Source organism: Lontra canadensis, unplaced genomic scaffold, assembly GCF_010015895.1.
Source record: "Lontra canadensis isolate GAN:19392208 unplaced genomic scaffold, GSC_riverotter_1.0 scaffold16, whole genome shotgun sequence".
NCBI lineage: Eukaryota > Metazoa > Chordata > Mammalia > Carnivora > Mustelidae > Lontra > Lontra canadensis.
In genome coordinates, this window is record NW_022631010.1 from 2703359 (window position 1) to 2721472 (window position 18114).

General features: G+C 47.9%; 1 protein-coding gene across 2 annotated transcripts in view; it reads right to left on the reverse strand.

Moving 5' to 3' along the window:
* Positions 1 to 14058, reverse strand: part of EFCAB8 (EF-hand calcium binding domain 8) — a 55498-nt gene extending 41440 nt beyond the window's left edge. The window contains exons 1-4 of one of the 2 annotated variants that reach the window (XM_032858886.1): positions 13896 to 14058; positions 9696 to 9747; positions 7301 to 7454; positions 539 to 657 (exon numbers count right to left, since the gene is read on the reverse strand). In XM_032858886.1, coding sequence (XP_032714777.1) covers positions 539 to 657; positions 7301 to 7454; positions 9696 to 9747; positions 13896 to 13981 — 411 coding nt within the window. In that variant the 5' untranslated portion in view covers positions 13982 to 14058. The remainder of the gene's footprint in view (positions 1 to 538; positions 658 to 7300; positions 7455 to 9695; positions 9748 to 13895) is intronic. The other variant, XM_032858885.1, reaches the window with a different exon arrangement.
* Between the last annotated feature and the right edge of the window lie 4056 nt (positions 14059 to 18114).

Consider the following 18114-nt stretch of genomic DNA (forward strand, 5'->3'; position numbering starts at 1 on the left):
TGCTACGTCAACAAATCAGACTATTTTTTTGTATTTTTCTGTGTCCTTCTGTATTCTATATTCTTAAATGGTATGTCTGCTCATCGTAAAACATACAGATTAGGAAAAATAATCTGCTCTAAAACCCCAGCATTTTTTGATTGAATAGCCACTGGTCTGTCTGTTGGCTGAGTGACCAGAAAGGGCCATGAGATGGTCGTGGCACCTGCTGGGACTGAATGGGAGGCCTGGTGTGCAGGAGAGTCAGCTGACTGGTGGGCGGTGGCCTTACGGCTCACAGCTGCGCCCTGGGAGGTCTCATATATGACATTTGTCATATACTCTCCTATCCCCCAGGAGAAGAATGAGCTCCAATGAGCTTGCTTACTGAAGTCTCAGGAGGGTTCCCTCTACCCCGTAAGCATCCCAGAATCCACAAGAAGCTGTCTGACGCCTTGACCACCTCCCCATCTTCAACCTTCCACACTCTATCAATCAGCCACACCTGGACCCCTCAGCCTCCCTCCAGCTTCCTGAGGCAGCAGGGCACCCTCCTCACCCAGGTGATGGAGCCATTACAGTCTGTGTCCACCTTCAGAAATAGCACCTCTAGGATCTCATCTGACATATTGCTCAGAATCTTCTTCATGGCCTTCACAAACGCCTTCATGTCCAGGGCTTCAAAAGAGAAGAACGAACATCATTCACGTCATGGGAAGTCACTGGGCCCTGTTCAGCAGCCACGGTATTCTTGGGTGTCTCAGTGCTGAGGGAGGGCACCCAGAGAACCGTGTTGACTCGGTTGTCCCTTGAATCTCCTCTCTCTGTGTGGCGTTCAGTCAGCCCACAGGTACTTGCTGCACGCCTTCCATGCCCGGAGCACTGCGGTGGCCCCACAGCACTGCTTGGTGAGGGGATACTGGGGAAGATCGGAGCCCATTTCTGAACAAATAAAACAGGCACTGAGACAAAGAAAACTAGTGAAAACTCAAAAAAAAAAAAAAAAAAAAGGGAAGGCAGGGAGGGAGGGAAAGAGGGAAGACGAAAGGGAAGGCTAATAATTTTAACAGAGAGACAGAGATTAATTCAAATACACAGAGAGAGAGGTGACTTGTGTCTTTTAAAGGCAGTGAAGGGTTTGGGTGGTTTGGTCAGTTAAGCGTCTGCCTTCAGTCAGGTCACAATCCTGGAGTCCTGGGATCGAGCCTCACGTTAGGTTCCCTGTTCAGGGGGAGTCTGCTTCTCCCTTCCCCTCTGTCCATTTGGGCTCACTCTCTTGCTCTCACTGTCTCTCTCAAATAAATAAATAAAATCTTTTTAAAAATTAAAAAATAAAGGCAATTAAAATGCCAAAATTGGCTGGAAGGAATGTTGGGAGGGGAGAAGAGCAGAGGTTGGGATAAAATACTTTCCCCAAGCTGGGTTCGTGACTGTGAGGGAATCTGTCTGCCAATGGGCCGATATCCCCACCTAGATTTTTTTTTTTTTTTATAATCCCAGTCTATAAAAAGTGCTTCTAAAGCCCCCCCCCCCCACATAACTGGAATCGTTGCCACAGTCTAAAGGCTGTGCATTTTCTGGCTCTGCTCAGACCTCACCTCCCACCGCCATCCCCCTCATTCCCAGCTCCAGCCATAATGTCCCCACGCTGTTTCTCACACCACCAAACACACTCCCTCCTCAAGACCTTTGCACCATCTGGTCCCTTCCGCAGGGAAGCCTTCCCGAGGACTATCTAAGAAGGGCCCCTACCCCCACCAGCCGGCTCCACTGCTGCCCCTGACCTTCCTCATCACCACTCTAGCCAGTGAGCTCTGCAAGTGCAGGGTGAGCCCCTGCCCTCCATGACTGGGTCCTTGGCACACGGCACACGCTTGTTCCCCAAGTGGTGCTATTGGCACTAGGATGTGGGCGTGATGATATCGGGTGCTTCTCCGTGTTTATTCACACTGGCCATTTAATGAGAAGGACTCATGAGGAAACTGCAGGGCACAGAGGTGAGGTCATGCGCCCAAGGTCACAGGGTGGCGCCCGAGGCTGACCCTGGCAATCTGGCCCTCCCATGTATGAGAGGAGTGAATAAATCCCTCTCTAGAGCACTACAGGGAACACCTGGCTCTTTGCACAGGTGTCTAAGAAGCCGTAGAGACTGTTCACCAGCGTGCTGTGTCAATACACTCTTTACCAACAGTTTGCCAAAGACTTCTCTGGAAATAATAGACACAAAGGTATTTGGGAAAGGAAACATACACTGTGGCATCCAGGCAGGGCCCCTTGCCCCTCAAAAAAGCAGCTCTCACCCGCCTCAAGCCAAATGGTTAATTGATCACTCAAAAACTTGCATGTGGGGCACCTGGGTGGCTCAGTGTGTTAAAGCCTCTGCCTTCGGCTCAGGTCATGATCCCAGGGTCCTGGGATCGAGCCCTCTGCTCAGCAGGGAGCCTGCTTCGTCCTCTCTCTCCCTCTGCCTGCCTCTCTGCCTACTTGTGATCTGTGTCTGTTAAATAAATACATAAAATCTTTAAAAAAAAAAAAAACTTGCATGTGGAAATATCACTTCCTTAAGGAGAGGGTCACCACCAGGATCAGGCAGGGGGACGCCTTCTGGGGAGCAAGAAGGGTTCTATAACTTGATCTGGGGGGCAGTTACATGAGTGCACGCATGTGATAGATTCCTTGAGCGGGACCCCAAAACCCGTGCATTTTGTGGGAGGTAAATGATGTCTCAGTGTAAAGATGCATATTATTTTGCTACTGAATTGCTCTCAGGATGAACTCTCTAACCGTCTTTCCCTGCGCCTCTGAGCTCAGCCAGCTGTTCTACCTCTTTTTTTTTTTTTTTTTTTTTTTTTTTTTTTTTAAGAGAGAGCAAACAGGAGCGGGAGAGGGGCGTGTGCAGAGAGGTTCTTAAGCAGGCTCCACACCCAGTGCAGAGCCCAATGTGGGGCCCAATCTCATGAACCTTGACTGTCGCCCCCTCCAGCTCAGAAGACTAGAGGGGTGTTATGACAGCCATCTCCTCCCCAGCCTGGGCGGTCCTGGGCCCTTTCCTCGGGGGACAAAGGTCTGCCCTGACGGCCACCCTCCTCTCTTCTGCCTGCACCCTGCTGGCACGTTCCCTCCGGCCCCCAGCACTGGACATCCCTCTGCCCACCACTCCCTGACACCACTCTCCTCAGCCACCAGAGACCTCGGACCACACCCAATGGTGCCCTTCCTTGCCTTTGGGGTCTCCTGCCTTCAAGCAGCGACCCCACTGGTCCCTCTGGTCTCCTCCAGGTTCTGCTGCCTGCCCTGCCCTGTCATTCGGCAGGCATGTGCCTCAGCTCTTCTCATCACTGTCCCTTGCTTTTCTGACACTCTCCTTGGTGGCCTCACCTATTCACCCATCTCTGCATCTCAGGAGAGAATGTGTCTCCCATATCTCTGACTGTTCCCAAGTGTTCCCCTGGCCCCTTCAACTCAGCATCCTTAAAATCCGGTTTATTATCTTTATTCCACTAGATGCTGGCTTTCCCTGTGTCCAGCGTCTCTCCTAATGGTGTCACCTCCACCAGGCTGAAGACCTGAGGGGGCTTTCCAGTGCCCTCCCTCCTGAAACCTTACAAGAATCCTGTGATCCAGGGGCACCTAGGTGGCTCATTCAGTTAAACAGTTAAGCATCTGCCTTCAGCTCAGGTCATACCAGGGTCCTGGGATCGAGCCCCATGTCCAGCTCCCTGCTCAGCAGGGAGCCTGCTTCTCCCTCTGCCTCTGCCTGACACTCCCCCTGTTTGTGCATGTTCTCTCTGTATCAAATAAATAAATAAATAAATAAAATCTTAAAAAAAAAAAAAAAAGAACACTTTGGTCCTAGAAGATAGGTACTGTCATTCTCTCCATTCTACAGATGAGGACACAGAGGCCCAGGGAGGTTCAGAGTTTGCCCAAGAACACACAATGGCACCAGGAGGATTTGAAACCAGAAGCTTTCCCTTGTCTCCATTATAATGTCTACTACGCTTGGTGTAGTAGTCACGTGAGAAGCCAATCCCCTTCTGGCCAAGACACTTTCTCCAGCAGCTCTAGATAGTCACCTCCCTGTCAGACCTGCTGCTGGGGCACAGGTACACCCACATCCTCTGTGGTTGCCTCCCTCCCAGCCCTGCCCCAGCACAGCAACACCCCTGCACCTCTCCTCTGCCATTCTCTGCCCTCCCCACCTTCTCCTGGGAAACTCCCACTTCACCTTTCTCTTTCTTTGTAAAGCTAAGATGTAGGATTATGGAGTATTTACCTCTATTTTTTTAGATACTTATAAACATTTTTAAAATTAATGCAATATTTAAAATATATAAGAAGAAAATGTTTTCCAGGACACCAGGGTGGCTCAGTCGGTTAAGTGTCCTGGATCGAGCCCTGCATTGGGCTCTCTGCTCAGTGGGGAGTCTGCTTCTCCCTCTACTCCTCTCTCTCTCTGATCTCTCTTATTTTCACTCTCTCTCAAATAAATAAATAAAATCTTAAAAAAAAGAAAAGAAGAAAATGTTTCCTAGCCTTCCCTCTGCCATTGGTAGGGGGAGGGGGTGGAGGGGTATGTGTGTGCCCCACAGTGCTTGCCTTCCTAGGGCACAGTCACCAAGTATGAGCACTGCATGGTTATGCCCTTGGCTCTCCCAGAAGGGGCCTTCTTTTCATTTACTTTGGATCAGAAGTGCCACACTTGGTGTGGGGTGCCAACAGGTGTCCATGTCAGGGCACCCAGGCCACTACATTTGGGCCTGTTGTTAGTGCCTGGCCCTCCTATGTAAGGTGACAAAGCCACAGGGCTCCATGACAGCTGAATCAAATCTGAAGGAGGGCTTGGTAGCCCAGGAAGCTCTATACCTACACTGACTCTTATCCTGCCCGGCAGTGCTTGACGAAATGTCAGCTGGCGATACTGGGGGCACACTTGGCGTGTGCGCCCCCATATCCCCTCAGGAGCTCCTGTGCGGAAGGTCAGTGCTACACTGGCTTGCAGGCTTGGGGCTGCAGGGCCCCCAGATCACTGCTTCTCCCTTGATCTCCAACCCAGCAGCCTGCAAGGGCTCCCAGGCAGGCCCCGGAGACAGGGGCCAAGGGCACGTGGATACTTTTAAGACCTCCTAGGAGATACATGGGCACTCCCCACTAAGAACCACAGACCCGGGCACCTGGGTGGCTCAGTCGGTTAAGCGTCTGCCTTTGGCTCAGGTCATGATCCCAGCATCTTAGGATTGAGTCCCGTATCAGTCTCCTTCCTTGGTGGGGAGCCCACTTCTCCCTCTGCCTGCTGCTCCCTCTGACAGTGCTCTCTCTCTCTCTAAGTCAACCAATCTTTAAATAATAATAATAATAACAACAACAACAACAACAACAAAAAGAACCACAGATCAGGGGCACCTGGATGGCATAGCTGGTTGAACTTCCAACTCTTGGTTTCAACTCAGGTAGTGATCTCAGTGTTGGGAGATCAAGCCCCATGTACAACTCCACACTTGGCACAGGGTCTGCTTAGGACTCAATCTCCCTCTCCATCTGCCCCTTCCCCCGCACTCTCTTACTCTCGTGCAAATAAATAAATAAACAAATAAATTCTTAAAAAAGAGAGAGAGAGAGAGAGACCCTCAGGGACCCTGGCTGGCTCAGCCAATGGAGCATGCTTGATTTCAGGGTTGTAGGAGCCCTGTGGTGGGTGTGGAGATCACTTAAAAATTAAATCTTAAAAACAAAAACAAAAACAACAAAGAACCATGGACCCTTCTTAAAGACCTCCAATCAACAAATAAACTAAGGCCCTGAAAGGGAACTTGCAGAACAGACAGGAGAACCCGGGCATCTCCCTTTCTCCCTCTGAGACAGGCACTGATGGTCAGGTCAGGGTTTTCAAGAAATGCTATGGAGCCCAGATTCATGATTGATTGATTTTAGACAGAGAGCGAGAAAGAGCACAAGCAGGGGGATCAGACAGAGAGGGAGAATCTCAAGCGGATGTCAGGCTGAGCACGGAGCCTGATGCAGGGCTCGATCCCATGACCCTGAGATCACGACCTGAGCCAAAATCAGGAGCTGCATGTTTAACCAACTCCACCACCCATGTGCCCCCATGATCCACCTCTTAAAAGACCTTCTGAGGGACCTTCTGAGCCTGGGTGGCTCAGTGGGTTAAAGCCTCTGCCTTCGGCTAAGGTCATGATCCCAGGGTCCTGGGATCGAGCCCTGCATCAGGCTCTCTGCTCAGCGGGGAGCCTGCTTCCCCCTCTCTTTGCCTGCCTCTCTGCCTACTTGTGATCTCTGTCTGTCAAATAAATAAATAAAATCTTAAAAAAAAAAACAAACTAAAACTAAATATCCAGCTATGGGGGAATGGCATAGTCCACCAGTAGAACACTTGCATTCATGAGTAACGATGGTTTGGAAGACTACACATGATATGTAAAAGTCCTTAAGGTGTTATACATCAAGAGGAAAAGAAGGGTCTGAAATCACATATGTAATATAATTACAGACTCACGAAAACACGCATAGCTGACTGTGGCCCCAGGACGCCCACCTCCTGTGTGCATGCCCTCCCACTATCCCTCCTCATGAGTGGGACAGAACCCATGACTTGCTTCTAACCGAGAGAATATGGCAGAGGAGACAGGAATATGGAGTCATGTGGACATGACTGCATGCTGACAAGATTGTAGCACACATCGTGCTGGTGTGGTGATCTCCCCGGCTACCCTGAGCCTTGAAATCCACCGTGTTGGGGAGTCCCAAGTGGCCAGGAACCGTGGGCAGCTGTAGGAGCTGAAAGCAGTCACCTGCCAACAGCCAGGAGGAAACGGAAGGCTTCAGTCCTGCAGAGGGAAGGAACTGAGTCCTGCCAACAATCTTGAGTGGACTTGGAAGTGGACCCTTTCCCTGGCAAGCCCCAGGAGATACCGCAGCCCCGGCCTAGCGAGACCCTGAGCAGAGAAGCCAGCTGAGCCATGCCCAACGCCAGGCCCACGGAAACCGTGAGACAATGAAGGTGTGGTTTAAGCCACTTAGTGTGCGAGAATATTGTCACACCACATGCAGGACATTGTTTGGAAGAAGATATACCGAAATGCTAACAGAGGTTAGTTACATCTGGGGGCTTGGATTAGGATTAGTATTGTTTTTCTGGATAAGAAAGAGCCTCTGATAGGCTTACAAGATTTATATAATGATAGAAAAAGTTTTGAAAGTTTAAAGATGAAAAACTGCTTGTCATATCTTAAATCCTGCACACACCCAGGGATGGCTCCCACCCTGTGCGGAAACCAGAAACGCAGCCACAAGGAGGCTTTACCTCCCGCCGAGTCAACGTCATCCTCAAACATCTTCTTCACCTTGGCCATGTGTAGCGGGGTAAACAGTTGAGACTCATGTTGGCTGAGGGTGACGGATGATGCTGGGGAACTGAAAAGCTCCTCGTTCTTGTGGAATCTACCTGGGATGGTGATCTAAGATGAAGAAGACTATAAGAACCGGGCAGTGAGAGGGTCGATTTCCTGAGCTCAACATTTCTAAGCACATCTTACTGAAATAAAGACTCTTTGAGGGGAGGACAGGGTATATAGGGTAACAATGAGGCAAATGAATAAATCTTAACCACTTTTGGACTTAGACCAAGAAAGACTAGACCCTCTCTCCTGACTTTGGGGAGTTCACAACTGTTCCCCTTTTGCAGATGTCGTGACTGAGGCTCAGCGAGGTTGGTGGACACAGCCAAGGTCTCACCTCCCACAGACCCGGACCCCAGGTTATGAGGAGCTTCCGTTCAGTTTCAATCTTCGGTGCTCAGAATTCAAGACCCCAGGGAATCCAGCTCCATCTTCCCCAGACAATTTGATTTGTTCCTGAACCTTCCAGACCCCCGCCTGGGTCAGGGTCAGATCAGATCGTCACACACACCAAAGCTCCCACACCCCTGACAGGGGATTTCCGCTTCCTCCTCCCATTGTCTCCCCACGCCCCCACACAGCCTATCCTGGTATCCGGCCCTCAACAATGAACACCTCCTCTCTGTAGCCCCTACACACACTTAGCACAATGCTTCGGGTCACCAAAGGCTCAGGTCATCAAAGGCTGCTTCCCTCAAAGGATGCCAGGAATGGACCACAAGATAACTACCGAGTGCTTGTTGCTAACTGAAATGCACTGCCCTGGGTCTTGGGCATTCAAGATTTTGGTTCAAAAATCCAGAAGACAAGGTGGAAGTTGGATGACTCACTCTCCCCACCCCAACCCCATCAAACAAGCAGACGTGCTCATCCTCCTATGAACTTTTGTTCATTCCCTCATGGTCTATATACATCTGTTGAGCACCAGGCACTGTGGGCATGCGAGTGAGCACAGTGAAGTGGAGCCTTCCTGGAGCCCAACAGATGAGCTAGCTACTATTCCCACAGCCACGCGGGCCCTGGATCAGACATCTCAGCACCATCTTTGGCTCTTCCCTTTTCCTCCTATGTATTCTTACCATACCTCCTGCTCATTCTTCCTGTGATCCTTCTCTTGCACCTAACCCCTGTTCCCCTGCATCCCTGGCCCACCCCAAACACTGGCCTTGTGCGGGGACAAGTACAAGGACGTCCCCACACTGGGACCAGAGTTTTAGCCTTCCATTCCCCTCCACCTCCCTACATTGGGATCAGTCACCTTTCTGGAAGACAAATCTAATGATAACTTTACCCCAGCTCAGACATTTTCCAGGCTACTTACCACTACTACCACCCCCTGGCCCACTCCTGAGTGTGGCATTCAAAGCCCTTGGCCCTGTAGCCCGGACCTGTCTTTCTAGTTTCAATGCACATGGCAGTCTGGGCACACCAATGGCTCTCCACCATCTCCAAACACAGCAAGCATTCCACTTTCACCACATGTTCCCTCTATGCAGTGCAGACCATCTGCCCTAGACGCAAACTCCTACCCACTCTTTAAAGCCTGGCTCAAATGATATCTCCTCCCAGGAGCTTTTCTATGACTTTCAGATGACAGTCATCCCTGCCAAATCCATGCTCCCAGACTCTCTGTTCCTATCTGCCATGCATGCCTGATACTGTGCATGTCCATACGTGTGGATAGCGAGGAGTGATGGGAAACACACAGCTGTGGAGTCCCAGAGCTCTGGGCTAGAATTCTGCCTGGCTCCTTATTTCCAAGCTAATTTATCCACCTTGCAGGGTTGTAGTAGTACCTACATGGCCCCCGGACATGCTGGCAGGCTCAGCAGACTAGTTACACAGTGAATGATAGATCCTGTCATTACTCCTGTCTCCTAGTGAGCTCTCTGAAGGCAAGGGCATATTTAGTTTATCTTAATTTAATCTTCATTTAACTTATACTAATGATCTCTCCAGTCCCCAGCTCCAAGCATACAACAGACACAAAATACTTAGGCTTGAGGGTAATTTGTACAGCCTATCCCACCACTGCCGCAACATGGCTGGACAAAATCAAGGAGGGTCCCTGTACAGACTGCAAATTGGTAGCCTCAGATTCGTTGCATTGGGCCAATATTGTGCTTTCAAAGTGAAAACCAGCCTGCTGCCATGTACAGGTAACTTACCTGGCCTTGTGAGTATCTGGGTTTGCCACCCTGGCGCAGAGATGGATAACAGACGGACTTCTGAGCTGATGAGCGACATCGGGGTGGCTCGGGAACGTCCCTCCCCTGTACCAACCTTTAATGGTTTTCTTACCTTTTGAGACTCAGAGTTCTCTCTTAAGTCCTCAGAAGACACTGGTCTTGACCTAGAATAGGGAATCATGGTCACTTTACTCTAACTTTCTAAGACTGTGTGATGAGGCTGGCCTAGCTAGGTCACAAAAGACTGGAAAAGAAGTCAGAGCAGGGGGTGGAGGGGTGCTGCCCTGTACCCACAGACAACCCCAGCACACATGTAATGAGCATCCCTTTTCCCCTAGGAGCTCCTCCAGCAGGAAGCTTTTCTCAAGCCTATCCCTGTGAGCCTTCTTTCCCCCAATGGGAATGAGTTGTTCTACTGAAGACCTGGCGCTTCTCAAGTGAATGCCAGAGGCTTCCTAAAGCAGGCCACACTTTCTACAGAATTGGAAGGGGCTTAGGAGGCCATGCAGTTAGGAGAACAACTATATAATTCACACACCAGGAAAATGATGTCCAGTGGCGGGCACATGTCCAAAGGGTCAAACACATGGTCCGGAGGTGGGGTAGGATGGCCCTACTTTCTACTTCCTCCCCCTGCCCTCCAATGTGCCTAGAGGCAGGACTTCTTTGGAAGGAGGACAGAATCCTCCTTACTGCAACATGGGATCATGTGGGTATGGGAGAGGCCCAGTCCACAGAATTCTACTCTGAGAATAGAAAGGACATGTTTCTACTGGGTCAGTGACTTCTCCATTAAGATGAAAGACCACACTTTATTAGGATTATTGGGAGTGTCAGTCTGTCTCACCAGAAAGAATCCAAAGAGTTGTTTTTTTTTTTTTTAAGATTTTATTTATTTATTTGACAGACAGAGATCACAAGTAGGCAGAGAGGCAGGCAGAAAGAGAGGAGGAAGCAGGCTCCCTGCTGAGCAGAGACCCCCGATGCGGGGCTTGATCCCAGGACCCTAAGATCATGACCTGAGCTGAAGGCAGAGGCTTTAACCCACTGAGCCACCCAGGCACCCCCAAAGAGCTTTTTAGGAGGGCAGGGGAATGGCCAGGAGTCAAGCCCCAGATAGGCTCAGGGGACAGAGCTAATGAGAGCTAATGAGCCAGCCTGGCTTGACAAAGGGCTCCTGCGGGTGCGGGGAGGGGAGGAATCATAGGAGAGAAGAGAGAAACAGAAGCAGAATATAGAAGCTCCAGTATTTTGCCAGGGAGTCTGAGCAGGATGAAGGGCAATTACGGAAACTCATCAGCATGAGTGGAGGGAAGACTGAAGACCAGCCAAGAGCGTCCCAACCCAAACTGTCTCAGCAGCAGCTCAGATATAAAAATGAAAGGAGAGAAAAGAGCCAAAGGAAAGGGGATTTGGAAGCCAAGAACCAGGGTAACTGAGGGAAATGCCAGGAAAGTTTCCAGGAAACGGCAGTAAGGAAGGAAAGTGGCTTCATGCATGTGATGCTGGGCTGTCCAATCAGAAATGAGAAACAAATACCTGGAAATATGGACCTGAAACTGATGACTGGGTACCTTTCAGGGAAAGAAAGAGTAAGGGAGACACACAAAAGACAGGAGGAAGGGAGCCTCAGAGTGGACCAAGAGAGAAGAAAAAAGACACAACCACTGAACACAGCCATTAAAGGTCACTGAGGAAAAATGCTACGGGACCGGAATAATAGGTCCACTTCTGTTAAGAATATCATGTATGGGGGCGCCTGGGTGGTTTAGTCGGTTGAGCGTCTGCCTTTGGCTCAGGTCATGATCCCCAGATCTGGGGTCGAGCCCCGTGTTGGGCTCTCTGTTCAGCAGGGACCCTGCTTCTCTGCCTGCCACTCCCCCTGCTTGTGCTGTCAGGTGAATCGATCAAATTGTTAAAGAAAAAAAGAAAGAATATTATGTATGGATATGTTGGCACATGCACAGAAACAGAGCCAGGAAAAATACACTCCAAATTTAATGGTGGTTATCTCTGCCAGGTAATATTATGGAGGATGTCTACAGCCTAAATCATGCTGTTTTTCATTTTTAGGTCAAAAAACATTCATGGCAATCTTTAGGATTTTTTTTTTCTTTTCAAATATTTTATTTATTTGCAGAGGGGAGAGGGAGAAGCAGGGTCCCCGAAGAGCGGGGAGCCCGACATAGGGCTCGATCTCAGGACCCCGGGATCATGACCTGAGCCGAAGGCAGATGCTTATTCCACTGAGCCACCCAGGTGCCCCATCTTTAGGACTTCTTCCAGTGCCACAGGTTGGGTGGTGGGTAGTGATCTACATCACTCTTCTTTGAAGGACCACTGGCTGGGAGTGGTCGCTACAGCGTTGTTCACAGAGGTAACAACTAAGTCAAGTGGCTGTAGAAGAGGAGCGGCAGGATTAACCAATGCACCTGCATTCAGAACATGCCCTCAAGCCTGCAAAAGGATGAATGTGGCCTATAGCAGGTGACCAGCAGGGATTTCCATGAGGTCCTAATAAGTAAGAAAAGATCCAAAAAAGAATGCAGAGATGATGCCAATTTTTATACAAGAATGACAAACAGGTATGATTTATACATATGAGAACATGAGTGTACATACACACCTACATACACACATTTATAAACAGGACTACCCTTAACAATTATGGGGCCAAGAACAAGAGAACAAATATAGGTCCACAGAGTGAGTCGTTTTAAGTACTTAGAAATCAAGTTAAGATACTATGAAATAAAACATTCTATTCTCCTACCTTGACAAATACTTTCCACTAACAACCTGGAAAACCAGGTTCAAATTTACAATTCTAGAACTCCTCAGCTAAGTGCCAGAATTTGGCAGTGTGGACAGAACCAGCCTCCGAGTCCTCTGTCCAACCCACCACACTCCACCTGTCCTCGTTAAGGGGCTTGTGGATGGGGGCAGGTCAGCAGACACCTCAGCCCACATGCAGGACACACCTCACCTTGACTGCTCCCCGGCCATCTCACACCTAGGGGGCTGTCCTCAAAAACGATGCACTGGACAACAGGCCCATGAAGAATCAGATTCAAAGCACTATGGGCAGGGACTCCAGTATTTACAGCTGTGGGGGTCAGGGGAGGGGGCCTCTAAGGGCCATTAGTAGGACGACTGGTGAAATTTGAACATGGACACTTACATAACAATCAAAATAATGTTGTTTCCTGTGGTTATAAGAGAGAATGTCCTTGGGGTGCCTGGGTGGCTCAGTCCATTAAGTGTCTGCCTTTGGCTCAGATTACAGCCCAGGGTCCTAGGATCAGGGCCCGCACTAGGCTCCCTGCTTGGTGGGGAGTCTGCTTCTCCCTCTCCCTCTGCCCCTCCACTCCACTTGTGCTCCCTCTCAAATAAATAAATAGAATATCTTTAAAAAATCTTTGTCCTTAGGAAATACACACAAGTATTTAAGGCCAAAAGGGTACAATGTAACTTATTCTCAAATATTCAACAAACAAATATAATGATAAAGCAAAATTTTCACAATTAGTCAACCTGGACAAATGGGAGTTCTTTATACCACTCTTAAAACTATTTAAATATCTTTGTTTCAAATTACTAAAATTCTCAGGAGTGATGAGTCTCACCAAAACACACCTGTGTATGTTCATGGACCAAAACAAGTGGAAAAGTACTGGTTGAGGGCAAGAGACACCCAAGAGAAAAGGTAAGAGTAAGAATAAGAAGCAGAGAGAACCACCAGTCCTCTACTAGTGAAGGGAAAAAAACTGAGAAGTCTAGGGGCGCCTGGGTGGCTCAGATGGTTAAGCGTCTGCCTTTGGCTCAGGTCATGATCCCAGCATCCTGGGATCAAGCCCTGCTTTGCGCTCCCTGCTCAGTGGGGAGCCTGCTTCTCCCTCTTCTACTCCCCTTGCTTGTGCTCTCTCATGAATAAATAAAATCTTAGAAAAAAAATTAAATGTCTATCTAGAATTAGAGAACACTTTAAAATCAGGAGAAACCATCCCCACTGGCCTCCATCTACTACTCCCTCACACTTCCCAGCTCTGGGGGCGCATCGGAGTGGGGCACACCACAAACCTAGAAAGGGCCAGTAGGGGAGCATATTAGGATGGGAAGAGAATCATTGGTTTGTGGAATTAGTGTGTAAGAATTCATAGCGGCAGATGACTTAAAGCCAAAGGTAGTTACCGCTGTCCTGGAAACAGCTACGACCTGCCCTCCTATTCAGCCTCTGGTTGCAGGCAAATGCACCTTAGGGGCCGTGTGTCCAATCTTTGGGAGACAAGTTTAACCCCAAACCCTCACTCACCCTGAACCAGGTTCTTCCCAGGTAACTTTGCTGGCTTTGTTTGACAGAGGTAAATCGGTTTTTGACTTCCATCTCAACTGAGACATCTCGGCGCTGTCCCTGGGTCCCAAGGAGCTCCTCTATGAAGTCACTGCGGAACTCCGAGGGCTTCCGCCAGACCACAGAGTCAGCTGGCCACGTTTAGAACCGGGAAAATGAGACATTTCCATGTGCAGAACATAAAATGGAACATCAGAACCCTTCCCACAAACCGTATACCACACAGCCATCTTTCATCCGTTGTGAGACATTCTCTTTATCGATAAAGTTGAACTTACAGCAACGACAGGAGCTACAGCATGCTCAGACAGGACAGCAGGAGTACAACACGGCCCATGGCGGGTATGCAGCACAGTGTCCACCTCTCACGGAAACTGTGGAAAAGGCCAGGGGGGCTTATGATAAAGCAAGATTCGCCAAAATCAGAAGGCCAACTGGCCCCCACAGTTGCGACATGGAAGGCACAGCAGCTCTCTACACTGTCCTCTTCATGAGCTCCAATTCTTTGAAAAGAAGAAGGCTACAAGAGCATAGTGGACGGGAGTCCTTCGATCTAATCTCAGAGAGGCCTGGACCAGATGGAGCTTTGTTCAACCCTGGCCCATGGCACAACACAAGAGGGTGACTTGGTCAAAGGTAAATCTGTTGGGAGGATTTCAACCAGGGATGTGGAGTCCAGATTTAAAGATACCCAGGTTAAATCATATTTTGTGACCTAGCTGTTAACCAAAATGTTGATTTACCACCAAACAAGACATTCTCCCCAGATCTATACCACAAAGACAACACCAACATACCAAAAAAAAAAAAAAGTCTGCTCCCATTTCATCAATAATGGAGACATAATTTTGTCACACTGTAGATTAAAAGTAGAGTAGTCCAATGAAATGTCATAAAAGGTACAAGTACTTAAATTAGTTTTATTAAACTAGGTATTAACACTAGAAGGATATGCTGAAAAAAGAAAAGGTTGATGGCTCCACATTTGACTGTTTCCCACTCTTTCTTTCGTTTTCCAAGCCAATGTTACTATTTCTACATACAACAGTTCCTGCGCTTGTCAATTTTTTGACATGAGCCTAAAATATACTAAATTGTCATAATAAATACATTTATCCTTCCCTGAGAAGAAACATGAGAAAAAAGGGGAAATATTAAGTTGCATTCCACTCTTTAGGTAAAGAAAGTTCAGAAAACTCCCACCTAAAAAGAATGAAAATATGACCCTCAATAACTCAGGTTAAAAAACCAAAACACAAAGCAAAACAAAACAAAACCCAAAAAACTAAAAATAGAAGTGAGAAGGAAGATGTTCAGAAGTAAAATCTCCTAAGGGCGCCTGGGTGGCTCAGTCAGTTAAGCATCCACCTTGGTCTCAGGTCATGATCTCTGGGTCCTGGGATCCAGCCCAGAGTCAGGCTCCCTGCTGAGCCTTTTTCCCTCTCCCTCAGCCCCTCCCCCTCCACTCATGCTCTCTCCCTCTCTTTCTCAAATAAATAAAACCTTAAAAAAGAAAAAAAATTAAATAAGTAACATCTCCTAGATCAACCTCTGCACCTCTGCACAAAAGTAATTCTGGAAAAAAGCTCAAAGTCCTACCTGAGACTAGTTCGGGCATCCCCTACCAAGCCCAAGGAGATTCTGGTCCCTAACAGCAGAGATGCCAGGGCTGCTACCAGGAGCCAGGGCTGCAGTAACAGATCAAGAAACGGCTCTAGGATGGCATCTCCACTCCTCTCAGCAGCGAGGTCAACAGTGTCCTCTCCAGCTCTACCACTGTGGGTTTTAAAACATCAAAACTTGTATCCTAATTGTATGTGTCAATTATTCCTCAATAAAATTTAAGAAAAATCAAAACTTGCATCCTTCTCAGCTTAAGGTAATTTTGTCAACAATTTTCAGATGCAACTTGACTGCCAAGAAAAGAGGCATTTCCTTTTCAAACATGAATAAAGAAGAGGTAAGTCAGTGACTGTTGGAACTGGAGAACACCCTGAAGATTAGTATCAAGATCAAGATCACACCTTTAGTTGAGGTCAACTACTCCACCCAACCACATGACACTTAAAACAATGTTCTTCCTGGGCACATGGGTGGCTCAATCAGTTAAGCATCCGACTGTTGGTTTCAGCTCAGGTCACGATCTCATGGGTCGCGGGATGGAGCCCCCACGCTGAGCCCCACACTCAGTAGGGAGTCTGCTTGGGATTCTCTCCCTCTGCTCCCCCCACCCCACACTCTCTAAAATAAATCTTTAACGCAGGTTCAAATGCCAAAGATTTCAAAATACCATGATTCAAGAAAAAAGACAGCTTCTCAGTGTGGTTCAGTGAGTACTTACCCACCTCCTCCCCCCAAAAGAAAAACTCTTCTTAAAGACTGGGGGGAAAATATTAAATCACAGAATTAAAAATTCTTAGGAAATTTTAATTATTTTAATTATTTTTATTCATTCAACATTGAATTATTTCTTCTCTCAGCCTTTAAATAATTAATAGGGAGGGTGGTGCACACAGAGGCAAGCTGGGATAGCCTACAGCTACCTGTAAAAAACATAAATAATTTATTCCATTCAATCATGCAGGATTTAAATTTTAAACTAAAAACAGCAATCATATGTAATTATACGTTTAACTCTCGCATCATTTTATAGAAAAACATATACCAAGAGAAAAAAAAAAGGTGGTACTGGGTTAGAAATCTCTAGAATGCTAAAATCTGGATGACCATGAGGTATGACAGTCCTTAAAATCACTGGAACTACTTCAAAATATATCAACAGGGCCCCATTATGAGAACTATTAATACAAACGTAATAAAACTACTGGTGAGCAAGCAAGGGAGGAAAGGAACCTGCAGGGCACTCAAGCCTGACTAGGATAACCCATGACAGATCCCAGCACAGCTCGTGTAGTCTTGTACTGCACAGCGATTCGGGGATGGGCGTAGGGCAGGCCCTTTTCCCCATGGATTCACTCTCTGCAGTCTCTGACACCCGTAGCCCACTGAGCAGGAAGCAGATGCTCCTTCTCCTGACCTAAGCGTACAAGATCAACAGTAGCCTAACTACGTCAGAGTGCCTGTGTCATTCATCTGACTTCGCATCTACATGCAGGGGTTGCATCATCTCAAATCATCACAAGAAGTGGGGAGGATGGGAGGCTGACCTCCTCTGAGGCCACATTCACTGAACACTACACTGTTCCACTTGCTCTATTGTTGCTCATCTCTTACTGTGCTTAATTTATAAATAATTTTATCATAAATATGTCTGTATAGGAAAAAAATGTAGTGTATGAAGGGATCAGTACTAGCTGCAGTTGCAGGCACCCACTGGGGGTCCTGGAAATGTGTCTCCTGCAGATAAGGGGGGACTGCTGTATTAGCAAAGCTCTCCCTACAGCCTGCAGCCAAACACATGTTGAACCATCTGTGACTTCTGTCAAAGTTGCGTCTTTTAGAGTCAAACTTTTTTCTGTTTTGTTTTTTAATGGAGGCTCCATGCCCAGCATGGAGCTCGATGCAGAGTTTGAACTCAGAACTCTGAGATCAAGACCTGAACTGAGGGGCACCTGGGTGGCCCAGTCAGTTAGGTGACCAATTTTTGGTCTCGGTTAGGCTTGGGAGATGCAGCCTCCACGTTGGGCTCCACATCAGGCTCTACACTGGGTATGGAGCCTGCTTGGGATTCTTTCTCTCCCTCTCCCTCCGGCCATTCCTACCCTTCTCTTCCTCTCATTAAAAAAAAAAAAAAAAAAAAAAAAAAAAAAAAAGACCTGAGCTGAAATCAGGAGTCAGATGCTTAACCAACTGAACTACCCAGGCAACCCTAGAGTCAAAACATTAATTAAAACACAAGAAGTTAGGCGCCTGGGTGGCTCAGTCATTAAGTGCCTGCCTTCTACTCAGGTCATGATCTCAGGGTCCTGGGATCAAGCCCCATATTGGGACTTCCTGCTCTGCGGGGAGCCTGCTTCTCCCTCTCCAATGCCCCCTGCTTGTGTTCCCTCTCTGTCAAATATATAAATAAAATCTTAAAAAAAACCACACACACATAGAAGTTGTACTTTACAATTTCATTGTGAGAATTGTGAGAATTGAAAATCAAATTTTCAAAGTATATGTAGCTGATGCTGAGAAACACTGTGCAAAAACAACAACAACAACATTGTGCTTTTCT